The 17,468-nt window shown below is 42.9% G+C and overlaps 2 protein-coding genes across 2 annotated transcripts in view; both read left to right on the top strand.

Annotated features, from left to right (window-relative positions):
* TF (transferrin) overlaps positions 1-7,872 on the top strand; it is a 31,387-nt gene extending 23,515 nt beyond the window's left edge. The window contains exons 15-17 of the mRNA XM_030873452.2: positions 2,372-2,556; positions 3,807-3,996; positions 7,684-7,872. Of these exons, the coding sequence (XP_030729312.1) occupies positions 2,372-2,556; positions 3,807-3,996; positions 7,684-7,718 (410 nt within the window). The 3' untranslated portion in view covers positions 7,719-7,872. The remainder of the gene's footprint in view (positions 1-2,371; positions 2,557-3,806; positions 3,997-7,683) is intronic.
* A 4,626-nt stretch (positions 7,873-12,498) lies between these two features.
* The window catches only part of SRPRB (SRP receptor subunit beta), a 38,800-nt gene continuing 33,830 nt past the window's right edge, over positions 12,499-17,468 (top strand). The window contains exons 1-4 of the mRNA XM_070045501.1: positions 12,499-12,709; positions 13,273-13,367; positions 14,429-14,506; positions 17,328-17,410. Coding sequence (XP_069901602.1) covers positions 12,556-12,709; positions 13,273-13,367; positions 14,429-14,506; positions 17,328-17,410 — 410 coding nt within the window. The 5' untranslated portion in view covers positions 12,499-12,555. The remainder of the gene's footprint in view (positions 12,710-13,272; positions 13,368-14,428; positions 14,507-17,327; positions 17,411-17,468) is intronic.

The raw sequence follows: 17,468 nt of genomic DNA, 5'->3' as shown, positions 1-17,468 counted from the left end.
CGCCTTCCCCAATGGCACACCTCCATCCCACAACAGAATCCTCTGTCCATATTGCTCTTATTATTGAATTCATCACATTCCGTAATAAACTATGGCCACAGGGAGCTCTTTTTTTCTCTTCTTACATCCCAACACCAACCATAGTACATGGCACACAGAAGTTGCTAAGTACTTACTTGAAGGAATAATTGGTTTGGCTAATTTTTCTTTCTTCCCTCCTGTTACTTTTGCTTTTTCCTTTAAGGGCTGTCCTTTTTCCTGCTACCTGAGTGTTACCCTAGGCTGGTTCTTTGTCATCCCTTGATTTCTCTTTGTATCCTTCCAAGTAGGGCTCCCCTCTCGAGGCCGCAACTCTCTTTGCAAAGACTCCAAAAGCCTTACCTCCTGAGGGGAATTTATAGAGGAGGCCCACCTCCCATCTAAATAACATCCCAGGATCTCTGTTTGCCCTGTGGTCATTTTTATGTACAAAGTACACTGGCACTGCAACCTCAACCTGTATAAATCCAAACTCCTCATACTTCTCTCAAAACCCAGTCCTCTTCACACAGCCTCTGTCCCCATGGAGGTCTTTATTATATGCCCTGCCAGTCGAGCCTAGATTAATTTTTCAGTCAGTATGTTTTTTGTTTCTTCGGAATATGTATGTCTTCATTAAATTCTATGGTATGTTGTGATATGGAAGAACCAGGATACGAAGGCATAGAGACTGTATGATCTAATTATATAGATATGTGTCTGCATATCATACGAGTCTAGAAAAGAGACTAGAAGTAATGCACCAATGTTGAAGGTGAATGCTGTGGGATTATACTGGGTTTCAAAGTCTTCTTCCTTAAACTATGTAGCACTTTACAAATTAGCTGCAGTAAACAAGCATTATTTGTAGTGGAAAGAAAATTTTTTATCATGCCCTTCTAGATGCCCACTGCTCCTAACCCAGACCAAATCACCTCCCATCTCATTTTCCTAGTTGTCCTATTTCAGGCTCACACATTAACACTGATTTCCATTCATAAGTTCTCATAGACCCACTTTTCTTCCTACCTAAGTGCCACACTCCATCCCACACTCAGGGCCTTGAGGATCAGAGCATGTTTAGCCTGACTGCCCAAGACTCTGTTCCAGTGGGGCTATCCTCCACCCAATAGGAACACCGGGCGCGTACCTGTCCGTGAGTCTTGCTGGAGCCCTCCATCCCCTCACAGGGAAGCGTTCCTCTCTCCTCCTCTCAGGCCTACACATGTTACAGGACACACCTGAAAACTTGCCTTCCTGAGTTAATGTGCTCTCGCTGTGCTGGTTCCCTAGCTCACACAGCGTTTAGAGAGTGTTACACAAAATACAAAATGTTATTATCTGTGCCCTGCATTTTTGATTTTGGTATGTGTGCTATTTCCCCCCTCCAATAAGACTGTGTCTTGCAGAAGGCTGAGGACATGGTACTGAATAAATGCTTAAAGTACTAAGTAGAACAGAATGGGTTTGGAGAGAATAAGGATGGATTTCACTTGGAAGGTGTTGAGTTGGAGGGATGGGTAAGAAAAGAAAGGAGAAATGTTAAAAGGTGAGCAAAGATATGTGCAGGTACTGGTGGGAGGAAAGGCAGGCAATTTGGAGTTTTCTATAAAAACCAAAAGCGTACCTTTGGAGAGTGTAGGAAAAGGGATATTTTTGCTCTCCGTATAAATTTAAACTTTAAAAATACTGCATTCATATATTAGTTTTTCAATTAAATGAGAAAATTAAATTAAGCAAAAGACTGCAATCCTGTATTTTAGGAGAGAAGCAAAAACCAGGAAAACTTATTTGAGAATTGCCTTAGGAGGAAGGAGCTTAAGCCTTGAGAATAGGTGAGATGTTCTTTTTTCAGAGAGAATACAGAAAAGATGAAGCAAGGGGCTGAGAACAGGATATGGACCTGTATGCACAGAGGCATGCATGCATTCCACATAGAACTAGAACGAGTGAGCCAGATTTCACTCATAAAAGTGAAATCTTTGGCCCTTCCAAAAGGGCCTCTGGGGAAAGTTCTTTTGCTTGCTAGTGCCGGATGGTACAGCACAAACCTGCTTAGAGGGTCACATTCTTTCTACACTGGAGCAGGAGATCCAAATGCTTTGGAATTTAGAAGAAATGAAGATCATTTTGAACATCATCCATAGAATGTGGTTCCCCCTCCCCTGGCTGGGTGGGCAGATTGAATGGAGTGGTCTCTGGGAATTCCTGGTAACTCTCTTCCTCTCCACATTACTGTAACCCCTGCTGGCCACTGGGTCCAGGCCCTCCACACGCCAGTGGGTTGGTCACATCTCCCCAGTGAGGTGTGCCTTGATCAAAACTGTGGCTGACCCACCTTTTCTGTACCCAGGAAACAACACTGAAGAGTGGGCAAAAACACTGCAGGAGAAAGATTTTGAGCTGCTGTGCACCGACGGAAGCAGGAAGCCTGTGAAGGAGGCTATTGATTGCCACCTGGCCCGAGCCCCGAATCATGCTGTGGTCTCACGGGAAGATAAGGCAGCTTGTGTTTGCAGAATATTAAACGAACAGCAGGTATGGTGGCACAGACAGGGCCTCCAACCCTTTCTTCCTGGGTGCGTGTGGATTATTTGGGGATTTCCCAGCTGAGTCCCAGCCCTACCCCAGCATTCTTTTCCTGGAAGTTAGAACTGGGAGGGCATGGATTGTGGAACTGGATCTCCCAGGCCTCGCTCTGCTCACTAGAGATCAGACCCCATCTGATGCATGTTTCCCAGGGTCCAAGTACCTGCCTTGCAGCTCGACGCTGATCTTGCTCTGTGGTACCCTCATTTTCCCCACTTCTGCCTTTTTTAAAATGAAGGTGACTGATCCTATTTCCCAGCCCTTCTAGATACAAGTCATGAAATGTGGACTGTGTTTCTCTTGCTTAGGCATACTAAGAACCATTCCAACAGGCAGCAGAACCCAGGAACCTACCCTGAGGGAACTTGTCCTCTGGGGAAAACAACCAACGCAGGGCTGGCCTTGTGGGGAGAGAGACTGCCTGAGTATTTTAATCCTAAAGACCCCTCCACCCACAAACACCACCCTCCCCTCAGTGACAGCTTCCTGTCTGTTGATCCACCATTGGTTTTCTTCTTTTAAAAATTAATGATCCACCATTGGTTTTCTTCTTTTAAAAATTAAGATAGCTACCTTTGTGAGTCCTCTGAAGGTAAATGGTACTAATAATTAGTATTTAATGGACATTTCCTAAGTGCTAGATGGAATGCTAAATGTTCTGTAATGATTATTTCACTTACAATCTTAGAAGGCCTGGAGGAGTTGAGCCTCTTATCAAGATAGGATCAAAGATGAACTTTTAAGTTCATATGAACTTAAAAGTCAGATATGAACTTTTAACAGCTACCTGTACTACTCCTCACTGGGTTGCTCATATTTAATATTTTCTTTGACAATAATACTTAAAAGGGATATGCTTCTTCCCTCTCATTTCCTGGAAGCCACCCCCAAGAAAATGGCCAACAAAGTGAGGAAGAGAGATCAGAGAAGTCAGCAGTGGGCAGGAGGCAGGGACTTCCCCAAGGAGATGGGACCAGGATAGACCCTACAGAGGACTTTGGGGCCTCATGGAAGTACAGATTTGTGGTCCATAATTGTATGAATGCCAGGTGATGGATGTGGAAAGATCCTGAGGCATCCTCTGCAGCTTCCCTTTCTTCCCAGGGCTGGTTCCCAGCTTCCAGTCTCCTCCATCCCATCCATGTGCTCCCAGCAGCTCTTTGCCACAGGTCCTCATGCACTTTCTGTCCATTTGACAGGCTCAATTTGGAAAAAATGGAAATAAGTGCCCGAGCAGTTTTTGTTTGTTCGACTCAGAAAACAAGGACCTTCTGTTTAGGAGTGACACTAAATGTTTGGCTGCACTTCCGAACGCAACAACGTATGAAACCTACTTAGGAACTGAGTATGTCACAGCTGTGGCTAACCTGAGACAATGCTCAACCTCAAGTGAGTAAGAGGAACAGCATTGGGGAATCTGCAAAACGAACATGTGCGGGGTTCTGGGTGCTGGATACAAAAGGAGGAGCGGGCTGCAGTCCCCAGGAGATGACCAACAGACAGGATGAAATGCTGAGGGAACAATGCAATCCCAGCATGAATGAAAGGCTAACTTGCATGGGCTGATCGTAAGGGGGCACCGGCTGAAGGCACTGAGGTAGTGACTGCCAGGACATACAGAATTCCATGCTATTACTAAGAAAAGGAAGAGAGTTATGTGCCCATGCCAATTACTCTGCTCTAAACACCTTTTTATACAGTGCTGCCTTGTTCAAGATGGTAGCCTCTAGCTACATGTGGGTATTTAAACTTGTATTAGTATTAAACAAAATTTTAAATTTAGCTCCTCAGTCACACTAGCCATAATTCAAGTGCTCAATAGATACATGTGTCTCCACACAGATGAGCAAAGAGAACATTTCCAGCATTGCAGAGAGTTCTTTTACATGGTGCTGCTCCTGAAAGCTTGAACAATGATAAGTTCCAGTAACTCTAAAGTTGCCATACACACCACAGGCATACCTCGGAGATATTGCAGATTCAGTTTCAGACTATTGCAATAAAGGAATATTGCAATAAAGCAAGACATATGAAGTTTTTGGTTTTCCAGTGCACATAAAAGTTATGTTTATACTACAGTATAAAGTGTGCAATAGCATTATGTGTAAAAAGTGTCTAACAAGGTACGTACCTTAATTAAAAAATACTTTATTGCCAAAAAATGCTAACCATCATCTGAGCCTTCAGCAAGTCATAATCTCCTTGCTGGTGGAGGGTCTTCCCTCAGTGGTGATGGCTGCTGACTGATCAGGGTGGTGGTTGCTGAAGGCTGAGGTGACTCTGGCAATTTCTTAAAATAAGACGACAATTAAGTTTGCCCCATCAGTTGACTCTTCTTTTATGAAGGATTTCTCTGTAGCATGCAATGCTGTTTGACAGCATTTTACCCGCAGCAGAACTTCTTTCAAAATTGGAGTTCCATCCTCTCAAGCCCTGCCGTTAGTTTATCAACTAAGTTTATATAATATTCTAAATCCTTTGTTGTCATTTCAACAATCTTCACAGCATCTTCACCATGAGTAGATTTCATCCCAAGAAACGACTCTCTTTGCTCATCCATGAGAAGCAACTCCTTATTCATTAAAGTTTTATCATGAGATTGCAGCAAGTCAGTCACATCTTCAGGTTCCTCTTCTAATTCTAGGTCTCTTGCTATTTCCACCACATCTGCAGTTACTTCCTCCACTGAAGTCTTGAACCCCTTATAGTCACCTATGAGGATTGGAATCAACTTCTCTCAAATTCCTGTTCATGATGATATTTTGACCTTTCTCCATGAATCAAAAATATTCTTAATGGCATCTAGAATGAGGAATCCTTTCCAGAAGGTTTTCATTTGACTTTGCCCAGACCCACCAGAGGAATCACTATCTATGGCAGCTATAGCCTTATGGAATGTATTTCTTTCATAACGAGACTTGAGAGTCAGAATGACTCCTTGATCCATGGGCTGCAGAATGGATGTTGTGTTAGCAGGCATGAAAACAACATTAATCTTGTACATCTCCATCAGAGCTCTTGGGTTACCATGCACATTTTTAGTGAGCACTCATATTTCGAAAGGAATCTTTTTTTCTGAGCAGTAGGTCTCAATAGTGGGCTTAATATATTCAGTAAACCATATTGTAAACAGATGTACTGTCATCCAGGCTTTGTTGTTCCCTTTATAGAGCATATGCAGAGGAGACTAAGCATAATTCTTAAGGGCCCTAGGATTTTTGAAATGGTAAATGAGCATTGGCTTCAATTTCAAGTCACCAGCTGCATTAGCCCCTAACAAGAGAGTCAGCCTGTCCTTTGAAGCTCTGAAGCCAGGCATTGACTTCTCCTCTCTAGCTATGAAAGTCCTAGATGGCATCTTCTTCCAATAGAAGGCTGTTTTGTCTACATGGAAAATCTGTTGTTTAGTGTAGCCACCTTCATTTACTATCTTAGGTAGGTCTCTGTGTAACTTGCTGTAGCTTCTACATCAGCACTTGCTGCTTCACTTTGCACTTTTATGTTCTGGAGATGGCTTCTTTCCTTAAACCTCATGAACCAACCTCTGCTGGCTTCAGACATTTCTCCTGCAGCTTCCTCACCTCTCTCAGCCTTCACAGAACTGAAGAGAGTTAGGGCCTTTCTCTGGATTAGGCTTTAGCTTAAGGGAATGTTGTGGCTGGTTTGATCCTTTATCTAGGCCATTAAAACTTTCTCCATATCAGGAATAAGGCTGTTTCTTATCATTTCTGTGTCCACTGGAGCAGCACTTTTAACTTCCTTCAAGAACTCTTCCTTTGTGTCCACAACTTGGCTAACTGTTTGGCACAAGACGCCCAGCTTGTCTTTGGACAGGCCTTCCTCACTAAGCTTAATCACATCTAGCTTTTGATTTAAAGTGAGAGATGTGCAACTCTTCCTTTCACTTGAACATTTAGAGGCCAGTGTAGGGTTATTAACCGGCCTAATTTCAATATTGTTGTGCTGGTGGAGCAGTCAGAACACACACAACATTTATCGATTAAGTTTGCCATGTTAATGGGCATGGCTTGTGGTGCCCCAAAACAATTAATAATAGTAACACCAAGGATTACTGACCACAGATCACCATAACAGATATATAATAATAATGAAAAAGTCTGAAATATTTCAAGAATTACCAAAATGTGACACAGAGACATGAAGTTAGCAAATGTTATTGGGAAAATGGCGCCAGTAGACTTGCTTGATGCAGGGTTACCACAAACCTTCAATTTGTAAAAAACACAACATCTGTGAAGTGCAATAAAGTGAAGCACAATAAAATGAGGTATGCCTGTACTTATCTAGAACACCAGTTTTCTAAGAACTAGAATACAGTAAAACACACCTTTGTACTATAGCTATGTTGGACATCATTTAATGACTTGGAATCATTTGGAAGATGTGGGAGAATACCATGTAGCTATAGGGAGGTTATTCTTCAACTGCAGAGTGCAGGTCCATAAGCCACAGTCCTTAAGATACTGATTCCCAGGTCCTGGGGATACTGATTCAGCAAGTCTGTGCCAGGTCCAGGGTTTCTGCATTTAAACAGCTGCCCACATAATTCTGGTATAAGGAAGGATCCATGGCCACTGTTCTGAGTACCCAGGTTGTATTTACCTAACCTATATAGTCTGTGAGGGGGTGGAGACTCTGTCCCTGCTGTACCCTGCTCCATCCCCAGCTCCCAGGACGGAAACTGGCACGTGCTGGGTGCTTAGTGCATCTAATTATGTTAGTTCCTCACTTGGATCAGAGAGGACAGTCCTCCCAGGCTCGTTCCAGCCACATGGACTCAGGCGTGTGAGCCCTGCCCGTAAGACACAAGATGGGGGATGATGTAGGGCAGGGAAATCCTGTTACCATTCTTGGTGTGAGACACTGCCCACTGTAGGCACAGGAGCTGTGCAGGCAGGAGGAGGAGGCCACTAGGAGAACGGCCAGGTCCACCCATCAGAAGAGCAGGGCAACGGGTCTGAGCACTTTTGTATCAGGCTTAACTGTTGATTCACTTAACAGAAAACAAATATAGGTAGATATTAACTGCCCTACCCCTCTGCTCTGTCCCCACAGAACTCCTGGAAGCCTGCAGTTTCCACAGACCTTAAAATCCAAGAGTGGGGCCACCACCTGATGGAGATGGGAGCTCACCGGACCCATAAGCTTCCCCTGGTTTTGCTGGTCTGAGTGGTTTGGTTGCCTTCAGTTTGGTGGTGGCACCTCTGCGGGACAAAATAAAAATAAAAGTTATTATTGGTTTTATCTTTTAAAAACTTCATTTTTTCCCTAAATGTTTGGTCTGGAAGGACTAAATACATGTGCAACTAGCCCTTCCTTCAGAGCTCGAGATTCATTTGCTCTTTCCCATAGCCATACCTCCTGGGTACAGTCCAAGTAAGAATTCTTTCTAAAAGGGGTCTGCATGGTCATTATAATATAATCAAGTGTATAAGGCTGTGTGTGTGTTGTGTGTGTGTGTGTGTGTGTGTGTGTGTGTGTGTGTGTGTGTGTGTGTGTGTGTGTTGCTGGGGAAGGGGGAGGAAGGAGGATGCAGAGTAAGTATTGAGATGGAGCGTTCAAGGCAGTACAGAAAAAGAATATAGACGATTTACACATTTAAAATATTTTCCATAAATTTCATCAGGTATACGTGAAGTCCTGACTCTTACTGCTTGGAAAAGTGAATCACTGGAAACTCTTCTTGCTAAAAATCATAGCTTGACCCCGCCTCCCATGGCAGTCACTGCCCTGTCTCCTCCCATTCTTAGTGGAGCTCCTGAAAGGTGGAGCCTTATTCTTCCCACCCCTCACTGGTTATTAATGGCTGAACACAGGGAAATCAGTCTTCTGCTCCACTCACATCCCTGCAGCTACTCGGGTCAAGGTTACCACCCACCTGCTAGCTGTGAAAACCAACTTGTTCTTTCATCCTTGAGTCTGTTTACTAACTTGATATGGCTGACCACTCACCCTTCCTTGGAACCCTCTCCCAGTTTCTCTGACACAGCAGCTCTTCGCTTTGGTTCCTACCTCTCTGTCCTCTTGTGGTCTTACTGTGGGCTCATCCTACCAGTTCTGAAAAGTAGGGTAATCTTCCCGGGGTTCTTCTCTTGATCCAGTGCTTTTCCAGGCCCTCCGTAAGCAATGAGAATGACTCCTGGGCATCTACATCTATTGTGCTCACCCCTGCTTCCAGCATCCCACACTCACACCTCCCCCTGCCTGTGCATCTATACGGTAGAGTTCGCACAGCAATCGGAAGCCCAACAGAAAGAAAAGTGAGGTGATCATCTTACCCCTTCCCTCTCCTGCTTCCCTAATCCAACTATTGTTTCCATATATTTCATACTGGGTAAAGACATGGTCTGCTACCCACTCACAGGAGTCATAAACTGAGGAGTCAAATTTCAATTCACTCTTTCCCCTCATTCCACATCCAATGTCAGCAAGTTCTGCTGATTTTGCCTTCTAAACAACTCTTCAGTTTGCCCCTTTGTTTCCTAACTCCTATACACTTTGGGGAACAGCTGCAGGTAGGGGGTTCTGAACACAACAGTCCACATCTCTCAACTTTCTAGTAACCAAGGAAACAGACCCTGGGTCCACTTTGCAGACCAGACCTGATGTTTACCTTTTTACATACAGCCCTGCTTTGCTTTGAGTCTAGCAACACTCTGCTTTATGTAATATCCACCTAAACTCCACCCTCACCTCAAATCCTATAATAATTCTTTCTTTTCCTTTGTTTGGTGAGATGTCCCACCATTCCTCTGGCGTGTGGTCTGTCTTATTGCAATGAGCCAACAAATCTAATTTTATCAACAATGCGCTGAGTACCTACCATGATCCAGGCACTGTTCTAGGGACTGTGAACACAGCAAGGCATATTATAGTCTCTGAAAATAATTTCTGCCTATTTTTTATTTATTCCTCCCTCTAGACTGCCTTCTTGTCAGTATATCTGTACAATGTCTGAAATCATGTTCACCAGATACTATTGGTATAAAAACTAAGGTGATTTGTGTTTTTCTTCTTTGATCTTTCATTATTATATTGAGTTTTTAATATAATAAATGTCTCATTTTAATTCTTTTTTTAAAAATCCTCCATTTTTTCAAAGAAACAGAGTTAAAGAGATAAGCCAGAGTAGGGGAATCACATGATTGGTGTCCTTGAGTCTGAGATAGGTTCCATTGTGATTTGGAGCTGCTGGGAACAGGAGAGAAAAATGCGTCCAGTGAATGAGACATTTTAATTAATGGAAGAGAAGAAAAAATTGTCTATGTCGGTTTTGTTGTAACTCTCCATCTGCTGTTAGAATCAGGCAGCAGAGCACTTTCAGCCAGCAGCAGTCAGTGTCTGCACGTCCTTCCTTGACATCCATCCCCACAGAGCCCCTGAGAGACTGCGGAGTCCCTGAGGCGGAGACGTGAGAGGACAGGAAGCCTCCGACGCCATTCTCTCCTGCTCTCATTACTGAGAATGGCAGCACCACCTTCTAAGACGGGTGGAAGGTGTGCACATTTCTTCTGCCTTCATAATACGCAGGAAACAAATTGAAAAACAGCAGGACCATGTCTTATCAAAGCCCTGCTTCCTCATCCCCAAATTTCACCACCAACACGGCACTTGTTCACTCACGTAGCTCTGACTAAAAATCCCTATACACTGAGGACATTTCTGGTAGGTGTTCTCCATGCCTGGCCCTTCCTCCTTCCCTGCATTTTTAGTCCCTAACAGAAGTTATTATAAAGGAACTGTGTGTGTATGTGTGTGTGTGTGTGTGTGTGTGTGTGTGTTGGGTGGTGGATACAGAGCAGGGATCAAGACCATAAGAAAGAAAAGAAATAGAATGTGGTAAGATTACTGTCAGTTCTGACAGTTTTAATTCATAATGCTAATTTAAAATATACAAGTTGGTTTACTAAATTTAACCTCCCATCCTAAACATCCTTCCTTAATCTGGAGTCCCTGTTGCCTACCTTTATCAATGAAATGCCTGGAAAATGAATTTTACTGTGTTAGAGCATATAGTCAAGCATAAAGGAGCCCGACTGCCTGGAATCGGTGGGTAGGTTACTCAATCCCTGTCCCAGTTTTCCCTCTGTAAAATTGGGATAATGGGTCATTGTGAGGATTAAACAAATTAATAAATTTAAAGTATTTAGAACAATGCCTGGCTCTAGCAACCACTCATTAATGTGAGCAATTATCCTCATTACCTTGTCTCCCCCCGCCCCTCCCCGCTGTTCCCCCTGAGCTCACTTTTCACTCAAGCCTTCAACCTCTGCTGCAGAGATGCTGCTAGCCAATTCCAGGACACGTTTTACTCCTGTGTCGCTGACCCTCCCTTCTCAAGCTTCTTTGTGGGGTTCCCTCTCCTCCTCATTCCTCATGCTCTCCACAATTTAATGACCGCTTGTTTACATATGACTTCCAAATGAAAATCTAGCACCTATTGCTGACTTCACATTTGTTTACGTTATCACCTGCTTGATATACGATTTCAGACTTCCCAGAGGCACTGGTAACTCCATATACGCAAAAGAGAGGCAGTTTTCATCCTGGCTATGTCCCCAGCTCCAAAGACCCTTCAACTGAGTTCTCTGATTCGCGTTAAGCACTTTGATCTTCCCAGCAACACACACCAAGTGCTTCAGATGCAGTCTTGATAGCTCTCCTTCTCCTTAACTCAGCTTATCCAATTAATCACTAAATCCTATATATTTTCCTTCTAAATATCTCTCATGTCTGTGCCCTCCTTTCCACTTTCCACATTTCCCTGGTTCAGACCCTGTGCATCATTTGCCAAAACACTGCAACAGCCCCAGCTGGTCTCCCTGCCTCCAGTCTTTTCTCTCTCAAACCATAGTTCTCCATTGATCTGCCAGTCATCTATTTCACTCTCAAATGAAACTTCTTACTGCACTCTAGATAAAGTCTAGGTTCCTCAGCATAGCACACGGTCCCTTCATGTCTGTTTTTTGCCAACATTTCCTGCTTCATCTCCTGCCACTTTTGCTGAAATAACACCTGCTTAGTGACAGAGACTGCAAACTGACAGCCCCTAGGCCGGCTACTTCTGACCCTATGAGGTGTTTTATTTGGGCTACAAGTTTTCATTACTTGCTGAAATTTAAAAAGTGGAAAATTTCTCTTAAAAACCTTTCTTTCTGGCTTCTCTTGAAAAACTGAAGAACTGGCCACCTTGCTCCCACATACCTGCCTGGCAGAGTGGTGGCTGCCCCCTTAGGGCAGGAGTGACAGTTTTCAACAGGCTCTGCCCGTCCCATTGACTTTCCTGGCTGCTTCCCTTAACGTAGGTATCTCAGTTGCAGCCCTGGATTTACAGTGTAGGGACACTGAATTGCTCTTTTCTTCTGCACAGAACACCCTTTCTCCTGTTTCACCTGCAGAGGATAACTCATCCTTCATGGTTCAGTTCCTGTCGTTTTCCTCCGGGAGCTTTTCTCTGAACCCATGTGGACTAGGCGCCCCTTTCTGCATTCCCATACCGCACCTTACATCTTCGGTCACACCTCCTGCCACGTGATTTTCCGATGAAATATTTGTGTAATGCTTGAGTTCCTCACAAGACACCTCACCTCACGAAGGGAGCGACTAGAAATCTTCAGCAGAGATTTCTTGAGCCATTTATTTTATTCATCCATCATTTTGTCAACAACCATGAAGAGAGCGGCGACATCTGACTCATATCTTAAAGGATGAGCGTGTAACTCATACTTGTGTCTGGCAGCTCAGTCTTTTCGGCGGGAGCGCAGTGTCCAAGAGAACTACAACTACCATCAGGACCTTCGGGGTCCCGGCCTCCGAAGGAGGAAATATAACCTAGGAACTACCACTCCCGTGATGCTCCGCTTCGGACGCCTGCGCAGAGCCGAGGGCCACGTTGCTTTTGCGGTGCCGGTTAGCAAGATCTCAGCCATGGCTTCCGCGGACTCCCGGCGGATGGGGAACGGCGGCAGTGTCGGAGGCGCCTTCCAGCTCTACCTGGACTCCTTGCGGCAGGAACTGTGGCAGAGGGACCCGACGCTGCTGTCAGTCGTGGTGGCGCTCGTCGCGGTGCTGCTGACGCTGGGTATAGAGGCGGTCGGTAGATATGGCGGGTGCAGGGCTGGTGGGGATCCGAGCTTGGACTGGGCCTGTGCAGACCGCGGACGCGGAACGGACATGGCACCGGGGGGGCGTCTAGAGAGGGGGACTCACCCCTTATACCAACCTGCCCTCCTGCCTGAAGCAGCAGGAGCAGCGCAGCGTTACTAGCCCCTGTTCTGCGTGAGCGCGCGGTTCTCTCCCTTTCATTGCTCTTGCTACGAAGACTCCAATGGTCGTCGTTCCAAGTTTGAGCATCCTATGTTTGCGAACTGGGCGCTGGGGATACAAAGCTAATGAGCAAGATTGCGCTTGAAGAGTACATCGTCGGTGTAGGGGCTGCAGATGCAAAAAAATTGACAGTTGTTAGTGTCAGGCACTCAGCGGAGTCCCTAAAACAATAATGATTATAATGGTGGTAATAACAATGGAGGTAAGTTCCAGGTGAATGAAGTGTTCTGTGGTAGACTTAATTTCCCACAGCCCAACCATACATGCATATTGTTGATAATCAAGGCATAATTTTGGTTGTTTTTCTCTATTCCACAGTGTTCTGGAAGTTCATCCGGAGCAGAAGGAGCAGTCAAAGAGCTGTTCTTCTTGTTGGCCTTTGTGACTCCGGGAAAACATTGCTTTTTGTCAGAGTAAATGCTTTGATTTACACCTCTGTTAAACTTGATAGGAAATTTGAGGGCACCCCATTAGTCCTGTGAGGTGTACTTTGGAAAAGAAGCTGTGCTGACAAATTGGGGAGTTAATTCTTGAATCACTTGGTAGGATGAAAAGACTCTTGAAAAGCTCTTAAACTGGAATTTGACCATTTCTATTCTCTTGTACTTGCCAGTTACTGACATTTAACCCTTATCCCATTTAAGGGTTTTATATACTAACTACTTTCATGTCATGGCTAAGGATGCCAGACCAGCTGGAGAGATAGAGGGCAGTAATCTGTATACAGTGTATAATTCTTCTGAGACTTTGTCAAAGAAACCTTTTTAAAGGGTGATTCTTCTTCTGCCTATTGGCTACTTAGGCTTCTTTTCACTAATATTTATTTTGAGTCCATGTAGTATTTTTATTTATTTATTTATTTATTTTTTGCGGTATGCGAGCCTCTCACTGTTGCGGAGCACAGGCTCCGGACGCGCAGGCTCAGCAGCCATGGCTCACGGGCCCAGCCGCTCCACGGCATGTGGGATCTTCCCGGACCGGGGCACGAACTCGTGTCCCCTGCATCGGCAGGCGGGCTCTCAACCACTGCACCACCAGGGAAGCCCTATGTAGTATTTTTAAATGTTTGGTTTTTGCTACAGAGAGTAGCGGAGGTTTTCTTCTGATTACTCTTCTTTTTGAGAGTATAAATTATTTCCCTTCCACTTTGATGATTGTAAATGTTGATGGAAGGTCAGTAAATTTGGCCACTAACCGTTTGAAACTATTATTTGAAAATAATAGTTTAAAAATAATAGTTATCCCCCTCCTCTCGTTAAGGAGAGGGGAATGAAGTTTGCAATTAATTAGATTTTTGTACAAGCAAAGGAAGAAAGAAAAAAAAAACTAATATGGTCCTTTTCAGCTATTGCAAGTAACATTCGTTTATTTGACCTTACACCTAGGAGAGTTAGAGCAAAGTTACTTTCTTTAGGTTTGCTATTTATATGTTTACTCTGATCTCCCCCATGTTGTGTTTTGTTTTGTTTTACAGTTGTTAACAGGCCTTTACAGAGACACTCAGACTTCCATCACTGACAACTCTGCTGCCTACAGAGCCAACAATAACAGGGTAAGAGGTTCCTAGAATGTGGGGAGTCTGACAGTTTTACTTTACTTCGGTGTGTCAGGAAAAGACATTTCTAGGATAAATTAGTCTGAGGGCATAGGTACGTTCATAGCTTATTTTTATGGATAAATATTGTGCATGTGACAAATTCTTCTTTTGACCATCCAAGCAGTGGACTTAATCATGCCCTCCCCTGCTTTGTTGTACCTTATGCACACTGATTATTTATTAATTTTTGTTTCTGTGTCTTAATTCCAACTTTACTGTGAGTTCTTAAGAGTGAGCATTAAGCCTTTTTCTTTAGTACATGTATATGGGACAAAAATTCAGAAGGTTAGAAAGGATATTTGGTGAAAAGTAATTTTGCCTTTCCTATCCCTTCTTACAAGTCTTCTCTTTGGAGGTAGTAACTTACCATTTTCCTGTATAGCCTTCCAGATGGTCTATGCTATACAAACATATCTGTATATCTTTACTTTTTTCTTTTTTAACACTGTGTTCTACCCCCTCCCGTTTGTTTTTGTTTTTAATTTAACAATATAACTGATACAGCTTGGATTTGTTTTCATTTTTTCTTCCTCATTTGCATACATAGTACTACCAGGTTGTTTTATGACCTGCATAGTATTCCATTACGTGGCTATACCATACAATTTTTTTTTTCCTTTCTTAAAGCCTTTACTTTTGAGACATGACAGAAAAATCTTACAGGTACACATGGAAAAGTAGTACATGATCACAGTTGAATGTGAAGACAGTATAATCAGAAAGCTTTTACTCCTGTCAACTAATGTTGAGTTTTTATTTAATAAGAGCCCTATTAACAGACATTTAGTTTTTTGGTTGTTACAATCTTGCTTTTACAAACAGTGTTGCAGTGGATATCTTATGGAGTATACATGAGTATATTTAAAAAACACCAATAAGGAATCGTGAGAAGGACTTTTTATGTACCTGTATGGCCCCAGAATGTAGATAGTGACTGCCAAGCCAATTATAATGCTTAATAGGTATTTAGTGAGTGAGTGGAAGGAAGGTGGGTGGATGACTGATTGGAGGCATTAGATGTATAGATGGATGAATTAGAATGGTGATTTTAGAGACTTTTTCTCCCTCTCCTTGGGTCCTCCCCACCCCGCCCTGCCCTTTTCTGGTACCTCCAGTATTAAACATTGTAAGCAAAGATAAAGAGACATCCTTTTAAATGTCTTAGAGGTATTTTTTTTCTTTTTTCAATAATGGCACTGTTTCTGACTCAGACCTTTTTAAACTCCCAAGGATTCAGATTTTGAAATTTCAGATTTGGGAGATCTTTAATTCTTGGGGCACTTGTACTAGATATTTTAAGTGGGGTATTCCAGGGTATGCTTTAGACCTGTACTTTCCAACAGAGTAGCCACTGATCGTGTGTGACTGTTGAGCACCTGAAATACGACCAGTCCAAATTGAGGGCTGCTATAAGTATAAAATATACATCAGATCTTGAAGACTTGGGATGAAAAAAAGAATAAATATCAATTTCTTGAATTTTTTTTATATGTTATAAAGCTAATTTAGATATACTGGGTTATGTAATACATATTTTTAAAATTTTACCTGTTTCTTTTTACTTTTTTAATATAGCTATCAGAAAACTTAACATTACAAATAAGACTTGCATGTTTCTATTGAATATGTAAAACATCCCTCCCTTTTTTACTTCTTTTCCCACCCTCTTTGTGTTTTAGATTTAGTCTCTCAAAATAGTAATGTATTTAGTACTGTACCTTATGGATTGTTTATAGTATGTGTTGTGGTGCTGATTATGAAATGTGATGGGGGTCCCAACCTGAGGTCCCTACACTACCAGTATAAAAATAGAAAAAAGGCTAATACACTTCGTGTATTACCTATAAAAGATTAAACAGACTAAGTGACAGGTCACAGTGTATCCAGCTGTAATTATGTCAAATCTGTGCATAATGCGGACTCCCTCCTGCTGAATAGTGGTTGAGGCTGGCTGTGGAGAAGGCAGAACATATGAGAACTGATCCGTGGGTCTGATAAATGTACCGGGGCTGTACCCGAGAGTCTTAGGATTGAGCATTGCCACATCTGCATTGAACCTGAGCTCAAGAATGAAGGCCTGGCATGAATAGCATGTAAGTGGGCACTTAATCAGTCTGCTCCGTAGTGGCACAACCCCGCCCTGTTCAGTGATTGTCACCTGGATCCAGAATTGACAAAAAATATTGACAGAGTTGGAACAAATAAATGGTGTGTCTAGTGGACATATATTTTAAAATTAGATTGCAGTAGAAATATAAAAGAATGTTTTGTTTTTATAAAGGTTGGGGATCCCTGCAGTCGTAACATGTTATATGATAAAATGTAGGTTCTTATATTATTTCGTTTGTGAATATTTATTACTGTTTTTCACATGTTTTTGCTTTTATTCATACTGGTATTTTTCCCAGCCTCAGGTGGACTTTCCTGATTTCCCCATACAGGGTCAGGTTTCTCACGTACCCTCAGAACATTGATCAAAGTTGTAATTTTACATTTACATGTAATTTTACATTGTGTTGACCTTTCTGATTATATTATAAACTCTGTTAGGGCAGGACCATGTTTTTGTCCATTGTTAAATCTCCAGAGCCTTCACTCCATGATTTATAAATAGAGGATGCTCTGTGAACATTTGTTTGATTCATTAATCAGTTACAGTGACCTTTTCTGATTCATTAATTGGGTACCATTCTGATACCTGCAATCTGATATGAAAGATTTATGTTGTAAATGTGAATCCAGACTGAAACATTAATAATATTGCTGGCATCCTTAGGGCACTAGCCTGACCTTGATTGACCTCCCTGGCCATGAGAGCTTGAGACTTCAGTTCTTAGAGCGGTTTAAGGCTTCAGCCAGGTAAGTAGGAAGTGGGAAGGGCTTGTCTGAAATCTTTATATCAAGGCCAGCTATGTTG

Source organism: Globicephala melas, chromosome 4 (genome assembly GCF_963455315.2).
Source record: "Globicephala melas chromosome 4, mGloMel1.2, whole genome shotgun sequence".
Classification (NCBI taxonomy): Eukaryota; Metazoa; Chordata; class Mammalia; order Artiodactyla; family Delphinidae; genus Globicephala; species Globicephala melas.
This window is presented reverse-complemented; position numbering and strand designations above follow the sequence as displayed.